Below are 22,486 nucleotides of genomic sequence, written 5' to 3' on the forward strand. Positions count from 1 at the left end.
ACGTTCGAGGATTTGGCCTTTCAAAGGCCTCTCTTGTGTAAATTTATAGTTTTCGTAATCGTTCTTTAATCTTGCGTTGTCTTATACGTATTCCAGCACTAACCACGTATAACTGCGGGCGCGTTCAGCATGAACGTGTACGGGGCGAGCTTACTGTATTCCAAAATTGTCAAGTAAATACAGTATATCTGCACTATTTCTGTACTTTTATTGTCTTTTCCCCCTTATTTTTATTGACTTTTTAAATTTTTTTATAGCGCATCGCGTCCTGTTGACGTATGGATACATCACCACATTTTGTCACGGTGACACCCGATGATGTATCCATATGTTTTGCAATTGCGAGGTCCAACATTTGCACATTTTTCATGTTTCGTGGGTGATTTGGTAGGCATATGTGAGAGACGTTCCTTTACTCCTCGTCAGGCAGAGATACTGCCTGGCCCCCCCCCCCCCGCATGCCATTTTCTTGGCAATTCATCTGTTAGCAGTGACCTGGCCAGTAAAGACATGTCGCGCCAAGGTCTCTCCAATGACGAAATTCAAGGGGAAAGTTATTCCCGAGGACAAAGAAAGAATGAAGCCAGAGGAAGAAACACGCAGAAGTGATGAGGCAGTAACACCAAAAAGGAAGGCAAGGTATGTTGATGTGTTTGGTGAGTGAAACAATGCTTATATCGCCTATATATTACTGTCTGAAAACCAATATACTCTTGTGCTACATATAAATTAGTACCAAATAAATAAATTTATAACCTTCTATGAGTGGTTTGGAACAGTTACTCCTCCCATAGAAAACGTTTTCTCTGAAGCACGGCCCACAGAAGACAGACACCTGTATAATGTAATTACAAGCTCAGCTGAGCACTTTTATGAGCATTTTCCAATGTTTCTCATAAAAAGCGGAGGTTGTAGCAAAAAATCTGCCAGGATTGGGGGGGTGTCAGTGGTGAAAAATTGGTCAGGATGTGGTGGGTTAAACAATCCCGTGACCCTTAGGAGCATCCTTGCGACCCTCACTGGGTCGCGACCATGGGTTTGGGAGCCACTGCCGTAAAGAGCGATCATTTGTCTGAGTTTGCTGTTTTACTGTGAGGGCCGCTAACCCTCCACCAACCCACTCGCTGGCACATAGGAACACATGTGGGTTGGCTATATGGTTGTCACCCAGCAATGTAAATGGTTTCCTAGCTTACAGAAAACCATTTGGCTTGTCACTCAATGTAATGCCACCTGAAAAGGAAAGAGGAGTAATAAAATGTGACAGAAAAGATGGCAGTAACAGGAAGAGAGAGATAGCAGACACAAAAAGAAAGAGTGATAAAGGTGAAGGATGAAATATGCAGCACTACATCAAGTGAGTGGATGATGATTGCCACCACCTACCACCTAAAATGCTTCTAAAATTTCTTTTTTCCACAGCATCATCTTTCCCCTTATAAAAATTTATAATCACATTCTTCAGCCAGTCCTTTGAAACAACAAGCTTATATATACAGTATAATCAAATTTATCAAAAACCCACTCTTATATCTCCTGAGGCCTTCAACATTTCAGCAATCAACCCAGACACACCTGCTGCCTTCCCCAACTGCATCCTGCCTGTTGTCTTTCTCACAGTAGCAGCATCAATCATAGGTCAACAGCCAAACACTCTATGGGCTGGCTCCAAACCTTCCCTGTTCTTGTCAAACTCCTCATTCAACTGTAATACCATCACTGGCCACCACAACTCTCTCTTTTTCATTTTTCACACAGTGCTCACCTATGTTATCCCCATTTTCTCTCTTCATCTGAACTGCCACATTACTGTAAATATCACATTCTTCCTTTCGACACTATTATGGTTATCCAGTAAAACACTCAGATTCTTCCATTCTACACAATTAAGACTATCCAGTAAAACACTCAGATTTTGGTTTATATGCCTCCTTTCTGGCCCTATATTTGGCAGCCAAGTATTCCTCTCTGTTACCACTCCTTTTCCATTCCTGGAAAAGTCTTTTTTTCCTCTTCAACTGCAATCTCTACACCCTTATTCCAGTATCATGTTACATTATGTTTGGGTGGACCCCTTGTCCATCTACACAGTGAAAAGGGACTGTTCTTGACAGCCCTGTACTGCTCATTAACACTTCCGTCTACAGCTCCCTGTTCGGCCACCATTCTACTCATCTCGCTATAGAAGGCATCTCTTACTGCTTGTTTGTTCACCTTCCATATTTTCCTCATTGGTGCATAAGTCCTTTTCATCACTCCCTGCTCCTTTGGTAGCATGTCACATTATCAGTAATCTGTGTTGTTGCACAAACTCTTTGCTCCCAATAACTTTAACATCCTTCACTAATCTCCTATCAGCCCTCCTGACCAGGAAATAATTAATTAAATAATTCACTGGTTTACAAAAAATTTGAGCCAAGCATGAAATTAGGTGTTCTAACCTAATTTTGGGGTGCTGATTTCATATTCGAAATCCGTTTTCACTCATCACCTCTAGTTTTTGAGATATACATGTATACAAGTATGTACTTGTATACATATTGGCCTAGAACCAAAATATTCGTCAAAAATCCATTTACCGTCCTATTTTCTTGGAACTTGGTTTAAAACGCATGCCACAACAAGCTCAAACATGTCAAGCACTACACGCAGAAGGACTGGGGGTCTAGGAGCACTTTCATGCCTGGGAAACACAGTGCCCAAGAAAATCCTCTGGTCAACATGAACAAGATGCTTCTTCCCCCTCTTCATATCAAGCTTGGCCTTATGACGAATTTCAAGAAGGCCATGGACAAGGATGACGCTACCTTCCAACACCTGTGCACTCTGTTCCCAGCTCTCAGTTCTGCTAGGCTCAAGGAGGGCATCTTCATCTGACCTCAGATCCGGGAGGTGCTGAAGGATGAGGTATTCGAGGGGAGGCTCACCTTGAAGGAAATGAGAGCATGGGAAGCATTTAAGGTAGTCTGCCATGGCTTTTTTGGTAATACACGGGCACTAGATTACCAAGAGCGTGTCGAGAAGTTGTTGCAGGCTTATCAGGATATGGGGTGCCGAATGTCTCTCAAGATTCACTTTCTCCACTTCCACCTCAACTTCTTCCCCCAGAACCTCGGAGCAGTAAGTGACAAACATGAGGAAAGGTTCCACCAAGATATTACTAAGATGGAGAGCAACTACCAAGGCAAGTGGAACCCCACCATGATGGGGGATTTCTGCTGGATGCTCCTGCGAGACATCTCAGAGGCAAAGTACACCAGATCATCCAAAAAAACTCACTTCTGACTGTCTGTAGTACTATGGTGTGTATATATGCTTATATCCAAGTAATGGTAATATTTAGTTCTGTCAGTGTTCTGTGTCTGTTTTGTTTCGTTCTGTAATATGCCATTTTAATATATGAAATAAACTATCTATCTATCTATCTATCTATTGCCAGATGCCTCAATCCCGTTTGGGGTGGCCACAAACAAATCGCCTCCAAGTCGCCCTGTCCCCCGCCATTTCACTGCCCTGCTCCCAACTCACACCCCCCTCTCTCATATACCTCTCCACCCCATCCCTCCATCTCATCCTCGGCCTCCCCCTCCCTCTTCCCCCCTCCACCTCACTCATATACACTCTCTTCGTCAGTCTTTCACCCTCCATCCTCTCCACATGGCCAAACCACCTCACTGTGTTCCTCATAACGCTTCCTATCACATCCACATCAACACCACAACGCTCCTTTATATCCTCATTCGTCAGCCTGTCTCTCCACGTGACTCCACAGGCTCCTCTTAAATAACTCATTTCCACTGCTCTCACTCTTGACTTGTGTCCTTCCAACAACGTCCAAGCTTCACTTCCGTACGTTAGAGTTGGTATCACAATACTGTCATGTAGTAACTTTTTCACTCCATGCTCACTTCCCTGTTTCTTATCACTGCTTTCAAGGAACCAGCAACCTTTCTTCCCTGCTGTACCCTTTCAAGCACTTCACCCTCCAAACCTCCATCCTTACTCATCACACTACCCAAATACTTAAACGTACTCACATTTTCCAATTCCTCACCATCCAACCTCGCTGTACATTCACTAACTTCACCTCTCTCAAAGACCATCACTTTACTCTTCCCTACATTCACCTTTAGATTCCGTTTCTTACACACTCTCTCAAATTCATCCACCAAGCCTTGCAGCTCCCCTTCGTCTTCACTCAACAACACAGTATCATCTGCAAACAACAGTACAGGGAGTTTCCAAACACTATCCTCTCTCACCAGGGCCACTCCAACATCCACTACCCTACCTTGTACCTCTTTTATTACCCCATCCATGTACAGATTGAACAACCATGGAGACATGACACATCCCTGTTTCAAACCAACTTTCAAAGAGAAAAATTCACTTAGTTCACCATCCACATGCACTGCAGCCTTCGCACCATCGTACATACTCTTCACAGCATTCAACAACTTCCCATCTACTCCATATATTCTTAACACTTTCCACAATCCTTGTCCATCCACCCTGTCATATGCTTTCTCCAAATCCATGAAAGCCGCATACAACTTCTTTCCCTTCTCTAGAAACTTTTCCACTAAAGATCTAAGAATGAATATCTGATCTACACAACCTCTTCCCTTCCTAAAGCCTCCCTGTTCTTCTCCAACTAATTTCTCTGTTCTTTCTCTAACTCTGTCTATAAGTATCCTACCATACACTTTTCCTATTATACTGAGAAGACAAATGCCCCTATGATTACCACACACTTATTTTTCCCCTTCTCCTTTGTACAAGGGAATAATTATACCTGACTTCCAATCCTCCGGGACTCTACCTTCCTCCCAGGCCAATCTGCACATCTTCCACATCCATTCTACTACTATCTCTCCCCCATGCTTCAGCATTTCACCACACACTCCATCAATTCCTGGGGCTTTCCCCGATTTAACTTTCTTCATTGCTTCCACAGCTTCTATCCTACTGATTTCTTCCTGTCTTCTCACCTCCCTCCTTCTCCCAGCCATTCCCCAGCCACTTATTCTCGCATTACTTCTCTCCATCTGCTCACTTTTTCTCCCCTCTCCACTAGTAATCTACCATTTTGATCTTTCACTTCCCTGCTAACTTCACTTCCACCCTGTCTTACTCTTTTCACTTCTCTCTAGAACATTTTCTTACAGTCCCTCCACTTTACACTCAAATTCCTTCCCAATTCCTCATCCACTCTCTTCTTACTCTCTCTTACTAATCTTTTCACCTCCCTCTTCCTTTCTACATATAACTCTCTCTTCCGCCTCTCAACTTCTTCCACGCCTCTATTTCTCATCCATTCATTGTATGCTTTCTTCTTTTGTGCCACAGCCTGTTTCACCTCTTCAGTCCACCATGCTGTTCCTTGCACCCCCCTCCATCTTCTCTTCCTTCCACACACCACATCACATGCTGCACATATTTCTTCTGTAAATATCTTACACATACCTTCCACGTCTCCCATCTGCTCCAATTCATATTTGCCCAATCGTTCCTCCACTTCTCTCTTATACTCTGCCTTTTTCTCATCCTCTTGTAACCTTTCCACTCTCCTTGCAACTACTCCTTCCTCTTGTTTTCCCTTCTTTTATTTCTCCATCTTACTTGCATCCTAATTCTGGCCACCACCAAGTAGTGGTCAGAAAGTCCACTCCCCCAACCTCTATACACTCTTGCATCCTTTACACATCTTCGCATCCTTTCATCCACACACACATAATCAATCATTGCCTTCCTTTCATTCAGTTCACCACCCACCCTTCTCATCACTCGCCATGTATACCTGTGGATCATTTTATGCCTGAAGAGGGTATTGGCTATCACCAACCCCCTCCCAGCACAAATGTCCACTAACGCACTCCCATTCTCATCTATCTCAGCAGGCACACACCACTCACCAACTATTCCATCCACCTTCACATTACCAACTTTACCATTCATATCCCCAATCAAAAACACTCTCTCATTCCTTCCAAACTTTTCCATGCACACTTCCACATTTGTCCAGAACTCTTCTCTCACTCTTCTAGCACGATCTTGCGTTGGCGCATACACACACACAATCGCCCACATTTGTATTCCAACTTTCAACTTTACCCACACAATCCTTGACCCAACTGCTCCATACTGTCTTAAATAAACTCATTATATTAAAATATAAGCATTATAATAAAAAAAGGTATATGTGAAAGCAAAAAAAACTAGAAGTGATAGAGCAAAACTGTTTAGAAATTTGAATTAAGCATATTAAAATTGGTCAAAAACACCTATTCACATGCTTGCCTCAGATTTTTTTTTTTTTTTTTTTTTGTAAACCAGTTATCATTCTGGCTACTACTACTCCCAGACTCATATGTAACCATCATACTCTCTCTTCTGAAAAACTTGTTGCACACAATCATATTCATTGCCACCCCAAACTCCAGTATCCTTTCCCCTTCCACATTTCTGGTGCCAAATGCACATCCCCCATGTACCCTGTCATATCCTTTACCTGCTGTACCCACATGACCATTTATATCCCATCAAAAACTATAATCACATCATCTCCCACGCCACCAACCACACACATCAAATCATCCCCAAATCTGTTCTTTTCTTCATTATTCAAACCAACATGTGGGGAATATATAAATATAATTGTACGCTCCTCATGGGGCAATGTAGGATTGGGTGATGGATGGATGGATGGTAACCAGGAGTTTTCCTGTTGAATGTGGAGAGTGACAGCAGTGCGAGTATAAGTGGTTGGGGAATGGCTGGGAGAAGAAGAGATGAGAGGAGGGAGGAAGAGATCAGTAGGTCGGAAGTAGTGGAAGCGATGAAGAATATTAAGTTGGGAAAGGCCCCAGGAATTGATGGAGTGTGTGGTGAAATGCTTAGGTATGGGGGTGAGATTGTTGTGGAGTGGATATGGAAGTTGTGTAGATTGGCTTGTGAAGAGGGAAGGGTTCCAGAGGACTGGAAATCAGGTATAATTGTTCCTTTATACAAAGGAAATGGAGATAGAGAAGTATGTGGTAACCATAGGGGTATTTGCCTACTTAGTGTGACTGGTAAAATATATGGTAGAATACTCATTGATAGGGTTAGGCATATGACAGAGGAGCTAGTTGGAGAAGAACAAGGGGGATTTAGGAAGGGAAAAGGGTGTGTAGATCAGACATTTGTTCTAAGATGTTTAGTGGAGAAGTATCTAGAGAAGGGAAGGAAAGTGTATGCTGCCTTCATGGACTTGGAGAAGGCTTATGACAGAATAGATAGGCAAGGTATGTGGAAGGTATTAAGAATATATGGAGTGGAGGGGAAATTGTTGAGTGCTGTGAAGAGTATGTACGAGGGGGCTAGGGTTACGGTGCGAGTGGATGGTGAGCTGAGTGAGTTCTTTGATCTCAGTGTGGGACTGAAACAGAGGTGTGTGATGTCTCCATGGCTGTTTAATATATACATGGATGGGGTTGTAAAGGAGGTGCAGGGTAGGGCAGTGGATGTGGGGGTGGCTCTAATGAATGAGGGTGAGATTTAGAAGCTTCCGGTGTTGCTGTTTGCTGATGATACAGTACTGTTGAGTGAAGATGAATTGGAGTTGCAAGGTTTGGTGAATGAATTTGGGACAGTGTGTAGGAGGAGGAATCTGAAAGTTAATGTAAACAAAAGTAAAGTTATGGTGTTTGAGAGGAATGAAGTCACAGAGTGTGCAGTGAGGTTGGATGGTGAGGATATGGAGAATGTGAGTGCATTCAAGTACTTGGGTAGTGTGATGAGTAAGGATGGAACTTTGGGGGATGAAGTACGTGAAAGGGTACAGCAAGGAAGAAAGGTTGTTGGTACACTGAAAGCAGTGATGAGAAATAGGGAGGTGAGTATGGAAGTTAAGAAGTCACTGCATGATAGTATTGTGATCCCTACCCTGACGTATGGAAGCGAGGCATGGACCTTGCAAGTGGGGAACAAGTCAAGAGAGCAGTGGAAATGAGTTACTTGAGAGGAGCATGTGGAGTGACGTGGAGGGACAGGTTGACGAATGAAGAAGTGGAGGAACGCTGTGGGGTGGATGTGGATGTGGTTGAGAAGATTAGGAGAAATACACAGAGGTGGTTTGGACATGTGAAGAGAATGGAGAATGAGAGACTGACTAAGACGGTGTATGTAGGTGAGGTGGAGGGAGGGAGAGGGAAAGGTAGACCGAGGATGAGGTGGAGGGATGGAACTGAGAGGTATATGAGGGAGGGGGGGGGTGAGTTGGGGGGAGGGTAGTCAAATGGTGGGTGACAGAGCGACTTGGAGGCATTTTGTCTGCGGCCACCCTTTGCGGGATTAGGGTGTCGGGCTATAGATGGATAGATAGATGTTATGTGCAGAAGCTGTTCCCAATGGGTGTCTAGGGTGACTTACTAGAGTATGTGCCATGGGTCTTGTATTTACTGTAGCCATATCATGTGCAGGAACTGTTCCCAATGGGTGTCAAGGGTTACTTATAACATGGATTTACTACAGGGCATGTGCAGTGGATCTTGTACTTACCGTGGCCATATCATGTGCAGGAGCTGTTCCCAATGGGTGTCTAGAGCAGGGACAGCACGCTTATGGCACAACAGGCGGTATTGGTGGATCAAATGCACACACAGGTACAGTGCAATTGAGTCATAACAACCCATCACCACACCACACACCTCTTTCTGCAATGCAAGCAACTCTGTAACGTACACTTTATATACTCCACCCTACATATCTCCTTCTGAAATACATACAGTTAAATAATATATGCTTTATATATTCAATCCTAGATACCTCTTCTGAAATATACAATTAAATAATGTGTACTTTATATACTCTATCCAACAATTCTCATCTGATATCATCATTAATCATCATCATCCGGACCTCCTTTCCTATTCCAGGGCAGTGTGAGGCGTAGCAATGTCCAGACAGCCTAAGTTTCCTCAGTTTAATGGGCCATGCATCCATTCACTCATCATTCAAGTCCATGGAATCCTGGCTCCATCAGACGGGCCCAAAAAAATTTTGCAAAGTTCTGTAGCTTCACATATAACCATCCAACAGAGTCATTCCGGACGCTGTCACATTAAAAAGGAGTGCCAAACCCCTGGTTATGTACTTCTCTGTACAAAAGTCATCCAGCCAGCTAGGTTTCTTGTCAGTCCCTTAGTCTCACCAACTTCCATACCTTTATTCCTTACACACTCATCCACCATATTCCTCCACCTTCTTCTTGGCCTACCTCGCCTTCTCCCTCCTTCAAATTCACTCAGATATACCTTTTACATCTATCTATTGTTATCTATTCTCTCCACATGACCATACCATCTCAGTACACTCTCTTCGATTCTGGTGTCTACAGACTTCCTCGCTCCACATCTTTCACAAATCACAATATTCCGTATCTTATCCACTCTCTGTACTCCACATACATTCCTCAGCAGTTCCATCTCCACTGTTCTTACTCTTAACTTTTCATTTTCATGCACATCCATAGTCTCACATCCATGTGTTAAAGTTGGCACTAACACTCCTTCATGTAAGCCTTCCGCAGCTGCAACACTCAAGCCAGTTTTTAACCATGGCCTTCATAGCACCAGCTACTTTCCTTCCTTGTGTCACTCTACTTTCCACTCCTTTTGCACATTTCCCTCTCTTTTCTATCACTCTGCCCCGGTATTTGAACTTTCTCATCAATTCCAGCCTCTCTCCATTCACTGTAACATCACAGTGGAAGTCACCTTCTCTCTCAATAACCATCATTTTATTCTTTTCTACATTTACTCTCAGGGCACAACGCTCACAGACATCTACAAAATTCTGCATTAGTCTACGAAACTCTTGTCCGGTGTTTGCAAGTAGCACTGGATCATCAGCATACAACAAATTTGAGATATTCCATCCATCACCAACGCCATTCCTCTCTACATTACTCGGTTTTTACTTCTCTCATCATGCCATCCGTATGTATATTGGACAACCATGGGGACATCACAAAATCTTGTGGCGCACCCACACTGATAGTGAACCATTCATTTAGAGGCCCATTTACTGTTCTGCATGCCTCACTACCATCATAAAAACTCTTGACGGCACTTAGCAGCTTACCATCTACACCGTACATACACAAAACCTTCCACAATCCTTCTCTGGCTACTTTATCATATACTTTTTCCAGATCCATAAATGCCTTAAACACCTTATAGTCCTTCTCACATGTCCTCTCCGCTATCTGTCTTACTGCAAACATTTGATCCACATATCCTCTGTCACTTCTAAAGCCACCCTGTTCATCACTAACTAAGGCTTCTGATATCTCTCTTACTTTCTCTATAATAATTCTTCCATATACCTTCCCTACCACACTCAATTGACTTATGCCACGATAATTCTTGCACTCACTTCACTCACCTTTGTTTTTGTACAGGGGTACAATCACTGCCTTTTTCCACACTAATGGCAGAGTTGCACTCATCCATGCCTTCTTACATATCTCCAACAAGCATTTCATTCTGCTCTCTCCACTACACTTATCTCTGCATTCATCTCATCATCCCCAGCTGCTTCCCTGTTTTTCAGTCGCTTCACGGTGTTCTTCACCTCTGCGAGTGTCACGTTTCCTGGCACTGCATCACACTCCCAAAGCCAATCATAACAGTCACTTTGCTCTCTCCATTCCCATTCATCAAACTTTCACAATATTCTTCCCATCTTGTCCTTATTTCATTCCCATGGGTTAATACTCTGCCACTTACATCCTTCACACTTTCACATTTCCTTCCACTGTCACTTCTACATTTCTGCACCTCTTTCCAGAATAACTTCCTATGTTCACAGCAATTTGCATTCATTTTTTTTCCTTAGATCATCATTTACCTCCTCCTTTTTCCTCTTCACTATTCTCTTGGTGTGCTTCTTGATCTCAATATATTCATTTCTTATTTCAATGAACCCCTGCACTGTATCCATTCTAGTCACTTCTTCCTCTTTTCCTCCACTGCTTTCTTAACCTCTTCATCCCACCATGCTGTACTGTACCTGTCTTCTTTGTTGTTACTCTTGTCACACCACACACTGCTTCAGCATTCCTACCAATGCAATCCCTATATACATTCTAAAGCAGTTTAAATCCATTTAATTCCAATTCGCTGACTCTAACTCCTCTCCTACTTTGGCCCTGTATTTATCTGCCATTTCTTTGATCCTCAGCTTCTCGATTTTCAGACAATCTCCCTGACAGCTCCCCTCTCTCTTGGTTCACCTCACTCCTCTCAGCATGATCCTGCATACCACAATCATATGATCTGACAAACCTCCACATCTTCCTCTCACTTCCCTCGTATCAGCAACACTACCCAGAATCGATTCCTCTACGAGCACGTAATCAATCAGGCTCCTTTCAATATGATCTCCATTCCCTCCATACCATGTACACTTATGTGGAACTTTGTGTTTAAAGTAAGACTTACAAATCCACAACCTCCTTTCCTGGCACATGTCCTTCAGTCGCTTTCCATTATCATTCTCTTCTGGTACTCCATTATTACCCATTATATCATTCACAAGACCACTTTCTACTCTATCATTCATATCACCCATTACAATCACTTTATATCTCTTGGGTATTTCTCCAATTACTTCATCCAGCTCCTCCCAAAACCTGCCTTTCTCTGTCTCACTCCTGTCCTCACACGGTGCATGTGCTACAATCACGGCCACTTCTACTTTTTCAAACTTGAACTTGGCATACATACATCTTGAGCTGACACATTTGTAATCTCTCATTCCACTCTGCCACACCTCATTCATCAACAAAAGAACTCCTTCCTTGCATCATCCTTGCCCATTCATGCCCAACCTTATACACTTTACACCCTCCCACTCCTCAATTTCACACCCCTTCATCTTAGTTTCACACAACGCCATCACGGCACATCTCGCACTCTTGAACACATTCACCACTTCCACCATCTCACATTCCACATGGTCATGCAAATCTGCCAATTTGGTTGAGGTCCTGGGCAGCTATTGGGCCCACCGAGGCTCTCTGAAACGATTGCCATAATTTAGTGATTTTGGATGGGGGTATCTGGGGGACACTTAACCCTGCCAGAAACCTCAGTTATATGGTTACCACCCAGCATAGTAAATGGTTTCCTGGGTACTGGAAACCATTTGGCTTGCCATTCAGCATAGAGATCATAAGGCAACGCTACACTGAGTGAGTGGATGATGGGTGCCCCCACCTATACATAGATTTTAATAACGTACACTTTATAGATTCCATCCCACATATCTCTTCTGAAACATACAATTAAATAATGTACACTTTATATACTCAATCCTACATATCTCTTTCTGAAATACATCTACCTATCTATCTATTGCCAGACGCCTCAATCCCGTTTGGGGTGGCCACAAACAAATTGCCTCCACGTCGCTCTGTCCCCTGCCATTTCACTGCCCTGCTCCCAATTCACACCCCCCTCTCTCATATACCTCTCCATCCCATCCTTCTATCTCATCCTCAGCCTCCCCCTCCCTCTTCCCCCCTCCACCTCACTCACATACACTCTCCTCATCAGTCTCTCACCCTCCATCCTCTCCACATGGCCAAACCACCTCAGTGTGTTTCTCATAACGCTTCCTATAACACCCACATCAACACCACAACGCTCCTTTATATCCTCATTCGTCAGCCTGTCTCTCCACGTGACTCCACAGGCTCCTCTTAAATAACTCATTTCCACTGCTCTCACTCTTGACTTGTATCCTTCCAACAACGTCCAAGCTTCACTTCCGTACGTTAGAGTTGGTATCACAATACTGCCATGTAGTAACTTTTTCACTTCCATGCTCACTTCCCTGTTTCTTATCACTGCTTTCAAAGAACCAGCAACCTTTCTTCCCTGCTGTACCCTTTCAAGCACTTCACCCTCCAAACCTCCATCCTTACTCATCACACTACCCAAGTACTTAAACGTACTCACATTTTCCAATTCCTCACCATCCAACCTCGCTGTACATTCACTGACTTCACCTCTCTCAAAGACCATCACTTTACTCTTCCCTACATTCACCTTTAGATTCCGTTTCTTACACACTCTCCCAAACTCATTCACCAAGCCTTGCAGCTCCCCTTCGTCTTCACTCAACAACACAGTATCATCTGCAAACAACAGTACAGGGAGTTTCCAAACACTATCCTCTCTCACTAGGGTCACTCCAACATCCACTACCCTACCTTGTATCTCTTTTATTACCCCATCCAAGTAAAAACTGAACAACCATGGAGACATGACACATCCCTGTTTCAGCCCAACCTTCAAATATAAAAATTCACTTAGTTCACCATCCACATGCACTGCAGTCTTAGCACCATCATAGATACTCTTCACAGCATTCAACAACTTCCCATCTACTCCATATATTCTTAATACTTTCCACAATCCTTGTCTATCCACCCTGTCATATGCTTTCTCCAAATCCATGAAAGCCCCATACAACTTCTTTCCCTTCTCTAGAAACATTTCCACTAAAGATCTAAGAATGAATACCTGATCTACACAACCTCTTCCCTTCCTATTGCCTCACTGTTCATCTCCAACTAATTCCTCTGTTCTTTCTCTAACTCTGTCAATAAGTATCCTACCATACACTTTTCCTATTATACTAAGAAGACAAGCTCCTATTATTACCACACGCTTCTCTTTCCCCTTTTCCTTTGTACAAGGGAATAATTATACCTGACTTCCAATCCCCTGGGACTCTACCTTCCTCCCAGGCCAATCTGCACATCTTCCACATCCATTCTACTACTATCTCTCCCCCATGCTTCAGCATTTCACCACACACTGCATCAATTCCTGGGGCTTTCCCCAATTTAACTTTCTTCATTGCTTCCACAACTTCTATCCTACTGATTTCTTCCTGTCATCTCACCTCCCTCCTTCTCCCAGCCATTCTCCAGCCACTTATACTCGCATTACTTCCATCCTCTATGTTCAACAATTCCTTAAAGTGTTATCTCCATCTGCTCACTTTTTCTCCCTTCTCCACTCGTAATCTACATTTTTATCTTTCACTCCCCTGCTAGCCTCACTTCCACCCTGTCTTACTCTATTCACCTCTTTCCAGAACATTTTCTTACAGTCCCTCCATTTTACACTCAAATTCCTTCCAAATTCCTCATCCACTCTCTTCTTACTCTGTCTTACTAATCTTTTCACCTCTCTCTTTCTTTCTACATATAACTCTCTCTTCCGCCTCTCAACTTCTTCCATGCCCCTATTTCTCATCCATTCATTGTATGCTTTCTTCTTTTGTGCCACAGCCTGTCTCACCTCTTCAGTCCACCATCCTGTTCCTTGCACCCACCTCTGTCTTCTTTTCCTCTCACACACCACATCACATGCTGCACATATTTCTTCTGTGAATATCTTGCACACACCTTCCACGTCCCCCATCTGCTCCAATTCATATTTGCCCAATCGTTCCTCTACTTCTCTCTTATACTCTGCCTTTTTCTCATCCTCTTGTAACCTTTCCACTCTCCTTGCAACTACTCCTTCCTCTTGTTTTCCCTTCTTTTATTTCTCCGTCTTACTTGGATCCTAATTCTGGCCACCACCAAGCAGTGGTCAGAAAGTCCACTCCCCGAACCTCTATAAGCTCTTGCATCCATTACACATCTTTGCATCCTTTCATCCACACACACATAATCAATCATTGCCTTCCTTTCATTCAGTTCACCACCCACCCTTCTCATCACTCGCCATGTATACCTGTGGATCATTTTATGCCTGAAGAGGGTATTGGCTATCACCAACCCCCTCCCAGCACAGATGTCCACTAATGCACTGCCATTCTCATCTATCTCAGCAGGCACACCCCACTCACCAGCTATTCCATCCACCTTCACATTCCCTACTTTACCATTCATATTACCGATCAAAAACACTCTCATTCCTTCCAAACTTTTCCATGCACACTTCCACATTTGTCCAGAACTCTTCTCTCACTCTTCTAGCATGATCTTGCGTTGGCGCATACACACACACAATTGCCCACATTTGTATTCCAACTTTCAACTTTATCCACACAATCCTAGACCCAACTGATCCATACTGTCTTATGCTCTTCTTCCATCTTTTACTCAGAACTATACATACAGTTAAATAATGCACACTTTATATACTCCATCCCACATATCACTTTCTGAAATACAGGCATATCTCAACTTACGAGCACTCAAGATCCAAGCATTTCAAATATGCGAACACAAAAAAAATACTGAAAATTTCACAGGTACGAATGTAACGTTGAAAAACTATCTGAGCTTGTAGCGGTCAGTTGCAACCACTTTTGAATGTGGCAGGTGACAGTAGTTGCGAGGTGGGTCGCTAGGCAGCAGTGTGGGTGTTAGGGGCTAACCTGCCACCTTTTGTTTTTGTTTTGTTCACATGGAGGAGAGATGATCACTGCTCATTATGCTTTTACTATTTTCACTCCATTTAATATGGCTGATGAATGCAATCGTGTTGGGTGGTGACGTGCCATCTCTATGGAACAAAAGCTTGAAATAATAAAGCATGTTGAATGGAGTGAAAGAATTAGTGCAGTGGCAGATTCATTTGGGAAGAACAGATCAACTGAGGGGACAACTGTTAAGGATAAGAAGCATGTTCTTAAACATGTGAAGGGTGCTGTGTGCTCTCTCCTCACCTGCATCTTCCAATTAACCCCTTAACCGCGGGTGTCATTCCAGAATGACGGCGACAAAACTGGACCAAACCGCGGGTGGCATTCTGGAATGATCGTGAATATTTTGAACACCGCGCGTTTTCCCGGCGCGCAAATATTCTCACGCAAGAGTAGCTGTCGAGTTCTTTCACGCCAGCCATCCCACACCTCCCTCCTCCAACCCCGAGGGGACCCCCCCCACCCCTGCCCTGACCCGCGTCAGTCAGTATCTGTCCAGCTCTGCGTGATAATGGCGCTCCGTCCCGACTCATCGTCGCTCGCTTCCTCCTCTACAATGTTTAGTGCTAGTGTTCCCTCTACCTCTACACCGGTAAAGGAACTGCCGACGGCGAGGCAGAAGGGGTTGAGCACTCCTGAAATTAGAACTGAGCTGGACAAAACAGTAAGTACTACTCTTGATTGTGGCAGTGAAAGTGACACACTCACAGCAAGCAGTGATGATTTGGCAGTGATTGGTGGTGAACCATTTTCCATTGATAGTGACAGTGATGAAAGTGATCGTGTTGATTCCCCCCACCACCCCCAACTTACTCTGGGAAAGGAAAGGCTCCTATGGGCAAATCTGGTATTGCACGTGGGAAGGGAGTGAAGCGCAGGCTCACGTCTCCCACACCAGGCCCTAGTACGCATTTCCCATCAATTTCCCGTTCCCCTAGCCCAATTGCCCTCACATCATCATCATCATCATCTGTCGTGCCCTCTCCTCAGTCTACATCATCTGAGAGTACGAATTACCAAAGCCTGCAAAGCGAGGAAGGCAGGCCGTGCAGGCCGTGCAGGCAGGCCTAGAACAAGGGGATGCGTGGCAGTTGGAGGGCAAAGCTGGGCGATAAGCGAGGCGATAAGCGAGGTGATAAGCGGGGGTAGAAAGGGTCAGGTTTCACCACGCACCAGGTCAGAAACCCCCCCGCCTGCCCCCGCTCAGTTCCCTCACCCGCGCCACCCCCACTCACCGCCCCCCCGCACTCACCCCCTCCCCGTTGCCTCCTGCCTCACCCACCTCCCCGCTTGCCTCCTGCCTCACCTCCTGCCTCACCCATTGCCTCTACATCAGCTCCTTCTCACGGGAAAGCTTAGTGAAATGCAACATGCCCCTGCCACTGAACCACGCACAGGGCAAGTTGATGCATTTGTTTGGACTGACGGTGGAGATTTCCAGCCACACAATCCACCGTTTGATATGACAAATGCTGGAATACAGCCTGCCTTCCCATGCAACGCAGGTGATGAGTTTGTTGATTACTTCCTGGCCTTCCTTGATGATGAAATTGTGCAGCATGTCAGCGATGAGACCAATAGGTATGCAACTCAGTGTGCAGCACAAGGGCTGGGACCTATTGGCTCGCCAAAGCAAGTGTCGTGGTTGCCTGTCGGGATCAGAGAGCTGTATGTTTTTTGCACTCATGTTTTTGATGGCCCATATAAAGAGACATGAGTTGGAGGAGTACTGGCTCGTGGATGACATAACTACTATCCCCATATTCGGTAAGTATATGTCACGGGATCGGTTCCGAAAGCTGCTTGGATACCTGCACTTAGCTGATAATGACAACCCGTCCCAAACTGACCCTTTGTGGAAAGTGAGGGATTTCCTCAACAAGATTAGGGATCGATTTATGCGATTTTTCAGGCCTATGCAGAAAGTCGTCATAGACGAGTCCCTGGTATTGTTCAGAGGACGTCTCAAATTCAGGCAGTACATCCCCAGCAAACGCCACCGCTTTGGGATAAAGTTCTTTGTGCTGTGTGACTGTGAGACGGGGTATATAATGTATTTTGTCATTTACTCGGCTAGCACAATGGATGTGAACAGGAAAGACCCCCTTGGCTTCTCTGGCTCCGTTGTAAAAGTGCTGATGGAGAGGTATTTTGGTGGTAATCATGTGCTGTACACAGACAATTATTACACAGCACCGAAACTCTCCAAATACCTTGCTGAACACGGCATTGGCACTGTTGGCACTGTACGGAGCTATAGGAAAGAGTGGCCTAGTTTCCCCGAAGCATCATCATCATCCAGGGAGATGTTCACCTGAAGAAGTCAGAAAAGCTTCTTGCGATCAGGTGGCATGACAAGAAGGTTGTCAATATGATCAGCACCATCCACAAGGGGGAAATGAAGAGAACTGGGAAGGTCAGCTACAGGACGGGAGAGCCAATCATGAAGCCTGATGCCGTCATTGATTATAATGTAAATATGAGACTCGTTGATAAGTCTGATATGATGATTGGCGAAATAGACTGTCTCAGGAGAAACACCCGATGGTACAGGAAGGCTTGCCTGCACATGCTCGATATGTGCATGCTCAATGCCTTCATTCTTTACAAGACACAAGTCGGGGGCATAAGGCAACCATCACTGAGACAGTTTTCCAAGACTGTCGTTCAGCAGCTACTTGAACGATTTGGTCAGGTGACGGCATTGATCCCGAGGCGACACTCTGACACACAACCTGACCGTCTTGAGTGCCGCAATTACATGAGCCGGCACCAGCTTGTGAAATTGCCTCCTAAAGCAGGCGGCAGGTTGTCACAGGGCCGCTGCAGAGTATGTTCAACCACCACACGAAGGCCTACGACAGAAAAATGAGCACACACCAGTGCCTTGAATGCCAAGTCGCTCTATGTGTAACTCCGTGCTTTGCCGAGTACCACTCTCTGAGTAAATACTGAAAGTGACAGTGATATATAGTGATGCGACAGTGACGTGCTTTGCCAATAATTGTATAATGGATAATGTAGTAATAAGGGATATTTTGCCTAGAAAATAAAGGAAATATTGGCCAGTATAATAAGTGATATTGTAATAAGAGAATCTGCGGCACTTGTGGAATTCTGCGGCACTTATGTAATTCTGTGATGCGCCAGTGACGCAATATAGTAATAAGTGCATTGTAAATATAATGTACATTGCCCATATTATATGTAAAATAATATTAGAAGTTAGAAATAATGAAAAGATCGCAGGAAACGTCAGTGAGCGGGTGCCGCCGCAGTGAAGTGAGCGCAGCCGCAGTGAAGAGCGGGCGCAGCCCAGGGAAGTGCCTTTTACCTACCTCAGTGAACACAGAGTGGGTGTTTATCGTATGTACAGTGTTCATATATGTTTATATTACTATTATGAGAGAGTGGTTGGCATTTGGTACTGGTGTGTGGGGCGTAAAATAGTTATTTCACACCCCTCACTTCTAACGGCTCTCCCCGTCCTGTGAAAGTCAACGAAGTCATGAAACCTACATCAATGGAAAGCTGAAGGTTTGTACTTTCTAATGGTACCTTATTTTTTTCTCTAGCTTTATTCTGTGCAGAGTTATTAAGGTTTAAAGGTTTGTTTACATTTGGCTGAAACCCCCGCGGGAGAGGACAGTCAGACCAAAACAATACCCGCGGTTAAGGGGTTAACTCCACTCCTCCATCTGCTTCCTCTCACTTCCTGCAAGTCCTGCTATGTCTGCCGTCAAGTGAGCTACAGTAATATTTATAAAATAACTCTGTTATAGCTTATGTCCGATGTATATTTACAAGTAACGAAACAAAATGAAATGCTTGCCACATCCACATCTTCCCAGGAGGCAAACGTTCCATTATCTTTCGTCAGTTGTAAATAGGCATCGGACAATAGCAGGAACAGAGCTGTGTTTTATACTGTATGTTTTTCTTGTGTATATCTTGTGTTAATTTATGAATTTATATTTCATTATACAGTATAAACTGCTTATGAACATTTAAAACCCTACTGACACACCAGTGAACAGTACAGTGTTTTTTATGTTGTACATGTAGTACTGTAAGAGATTTTCATTTTGCGAACAAAATCAACTTGCGAACGGCATCTTGGAACCAATTATGTTCGTAAGTTGAAGGATGCCTGTACCGTAAACCCTCAATATAACGACCAATTTGGTACCGGACCCTTGATGTTACAGCCAAAACTTAGCTAAAGCTAGACACTATGCTGTTCAGTAATTTCCCAGGCGTTGTGGCTTTTACCACACAAAGATTGTTAAACACAGAATGTTGTTTGGCCATACACTCGTACACAATAACATACAGCTAGGTCTAAATGGCTCTTTTTCTCAATAAATGCTCTATTTACTAACTTATGTTTATTCTTAGTTTTCAGGAAGCAATTGCAATGCAAATAAAGACTGCTGGGAAGCCTACAGTCACGTGGTGTGACAAATGAACATATTACCGCATGTTCATTTGCCATGCCACCTTGGCAGGTGTTTCACACATGTCCATCCTTCTCCTGAACAAAATTTGTTAAAGGAACACAATGTTCGGCCACCTCAAAGTGGTCATTAACCCACCCCATCCCGACGTTTTTGGACTTTTTTTTTTTTTTTTGCTCAAACATCCGCTTTTGGTGAGAAACATCGAAAATTCATAGAGAAATCGCTCACCTGAGGTTTAAAATACCGGATTTAGGTACAAGTACTTCCTTACCTGACTGGGTTTTCTAACAGGCTGGCACCAAAGAAAACGAGTTCTATGGGAGGGTAACTATTTTATCCACTCATAAACAGTATTTATTTTTTTACTTGGTACGAATTTATATGTAGTACAAGAGTATATTGGTTTTCAAACAGTAATATAGGCATTATAAGCATTGTTTCACTCACTAACTCATCACCATTCATGACCTTTTTTTCCCCACATTACCTGATCATCATTTCTGACTGTTTCTTCCTCTAATGCTATGTAAACTTTGTCCTCCACATTGTCATTGATTGAGGAATCACTCTGGCCCTGAATGTCTTTATTGGCCAGGTCACTGGTAACAGGTGAATTGCCGAGACAATGGCATGCAGGGGGGGGGGAGAGGTTATGCGGTGTAAGGCATTGTTCCTGCTTGGCATCTTGTAGAGGAATAGAGGAAGGTGTCCCGTGTATACGTGCCAAAAATCACTCGCGAAATCACTCGTGAAAATTGAAAATTGTGCAAATTAGGGACCTTGCAATGTTGCCGCGTTAATTCACATCACCGGGACGGCGCGAGTTAAAACTGAAATTTGTTAAAAGAGGGTTCAGTATATTGAGGGTTTATTGTGCACATTCATTCTTTCATTCATTATCTAATCCAGTGTTGCCCCACAGAAGCATGGAAGCCTGGGGCTAGGAAAATTGGTAAGATGAGGGTGACCAGCCTCACTCATCCCTGAGTGGCATTATGTGAGCAATAAACCCCAATCACCTACACCAGCTTAATCCGACTGGAGTGCCTTAACCCTTTAATCGCGGGCATTGTTTTGACCCGACTGGCCCCAACCTGCGGGGGTTCCAGCCAAAATGTAAACAAACTTTAAACCTCTATAACCCTGCACAGAATAATGCTAGAGCGAAAAATGAGGTACCATTAGAAAGTACTAACCTTCAACTTTGCAATGATGTAGGTTTCCTGACTTCATGGACTTTCACTGGGTGGGCAGTGCCATTAGAAGTGAGCGATCTTAAATCACTATTTTTCGCCCCACACACCATTACCAAATGCCAACCACACTCTGATAATAATACTATAAACATATATGAACACTGCACATACGATAAACACCCACTCTGTGTTCACTGAGGCAGGTAAAAGGCACTGTAATTGCCCGCACTTCACTGCCACGTCAGCAACACTGTCACTCACAAAGCTGGACAGAGACTGATGCGTGTTTGGGCAGGGATGGGGGGGCCCCGGGGGGTGGGAGGAGGGAGGTGGGGGTCGACTGGAGTGAAAGAATTTAATAGCTACTCTCCCTTGAAACAATTCATGTGCGGAAAAAATGGCGGTATTCAAAATACAGTAATCACTCCAATATCCGGATCAATAGAGCCATCGGTAGGTTCGGATATTGGTTTTGTCCGGATATTGGGCCCCAGCTTATGGACTTGTACTTACGGACCCTAACACAGAGAAACACCTATACAACTCCCTCCGGACATGCATAGCACCTATTTAACACCCAAATCACACCAATAAGGCACATAAATGACTGAAATAAATGCAATAGACACATAAAATGTGGGTTTAGAAGTATGTTCATACATTAATAAACATTCTGGTACTTATGGACTCTAACCAAACCTAACCGAACTCTGAAAAACACATTCCTACTGCACATGCATGAGGTAAGTTTAGTATGGAAAGAAGTACAGTATGACACTTTCTGGTAAGTATAGTATGGGAAAAAATACAATATGAAACATTCTGGTAAATATAGTATGGAAAATAGTACAACATGAAACATTTTGGCTACTTACAGCAAGTCCCTGGCCACCTCGATGAATAACCGCCTCCTCTCGGACTCTGACAGTAAGAACGATTTCCTGAAGCACTTGCACTACACTCTTCCTGAAGTCTTGCACTGAACTTAGTCACTAACACACAGAAGTCCGTTCTTTTCACAGTGTTCACTTTAGTCCAAATAATGTTCCATTAAATTTAAGTGTTGCACATTAACTTTTCCCAAGTTTTTAAGTTTCCAAAGCCAAAACAAAGAAGGTTAGTTACGTTAAATTTCTTTTCTACTTAGTCTTTTCTCCCAACTTGAAAACCTTAACACAACACACCGTTTTTTTCACTGCACAACACTCAAAATTCCCGTGTGGTCTAGTAGAGAAGTTCTTGCTGTTTATTCACTGTCAGAGCCCGAGAGTATCACTGGCAGGCGTCCAAGGGGTGCATCGGTGGGTAGTGGTGATGGCGTACCGACTACAG

The 22,486-nt window shown here is 43.9% G+C and overlaps 1 protein-coding gene across 3 annotated transcripts in view; it reads right to left on the reverse strand.

Annotated features, from left to right (window-relative positions):
* The window catches only part of Vps52 (vacuolar protein sorting 52), a 275,681-nt gene that overhangs the window by 70,898 nt on the left and 182,297 nt on the right, over positions 1-22,486 (reverse strand). For all 3 annotated transcript variants that reach the window (XM_080285720.1, XM_080285718.1, XM_080285719.1), the window contains exon 10: positions 8,542-8,696. In XM_080285720.1, the coding sequence (XP_080141846.1) occupies positions 8,542-8,696 (155 nt within the window). The remainder of the gene's footprint in view (positions 1-8,541; positions 8,697-22,486) is intronic.

This window comes from Coenobita brevimanus, chromosome 107 (assembly GCF_032717465.1).
Source record: "Coenobita brevimanus isolate Jiangsu-jjx chromosome 107, ASM3271746v2, whole genome shotgun sequence".
NCBI classification, from domain to species: domain Eukaryota; kingdom Metazoa; phylum Arthropoda; class Malacostraca; order Decapoda; family Coenobitidae; genus Coenobita; species Coenobita brevimanus.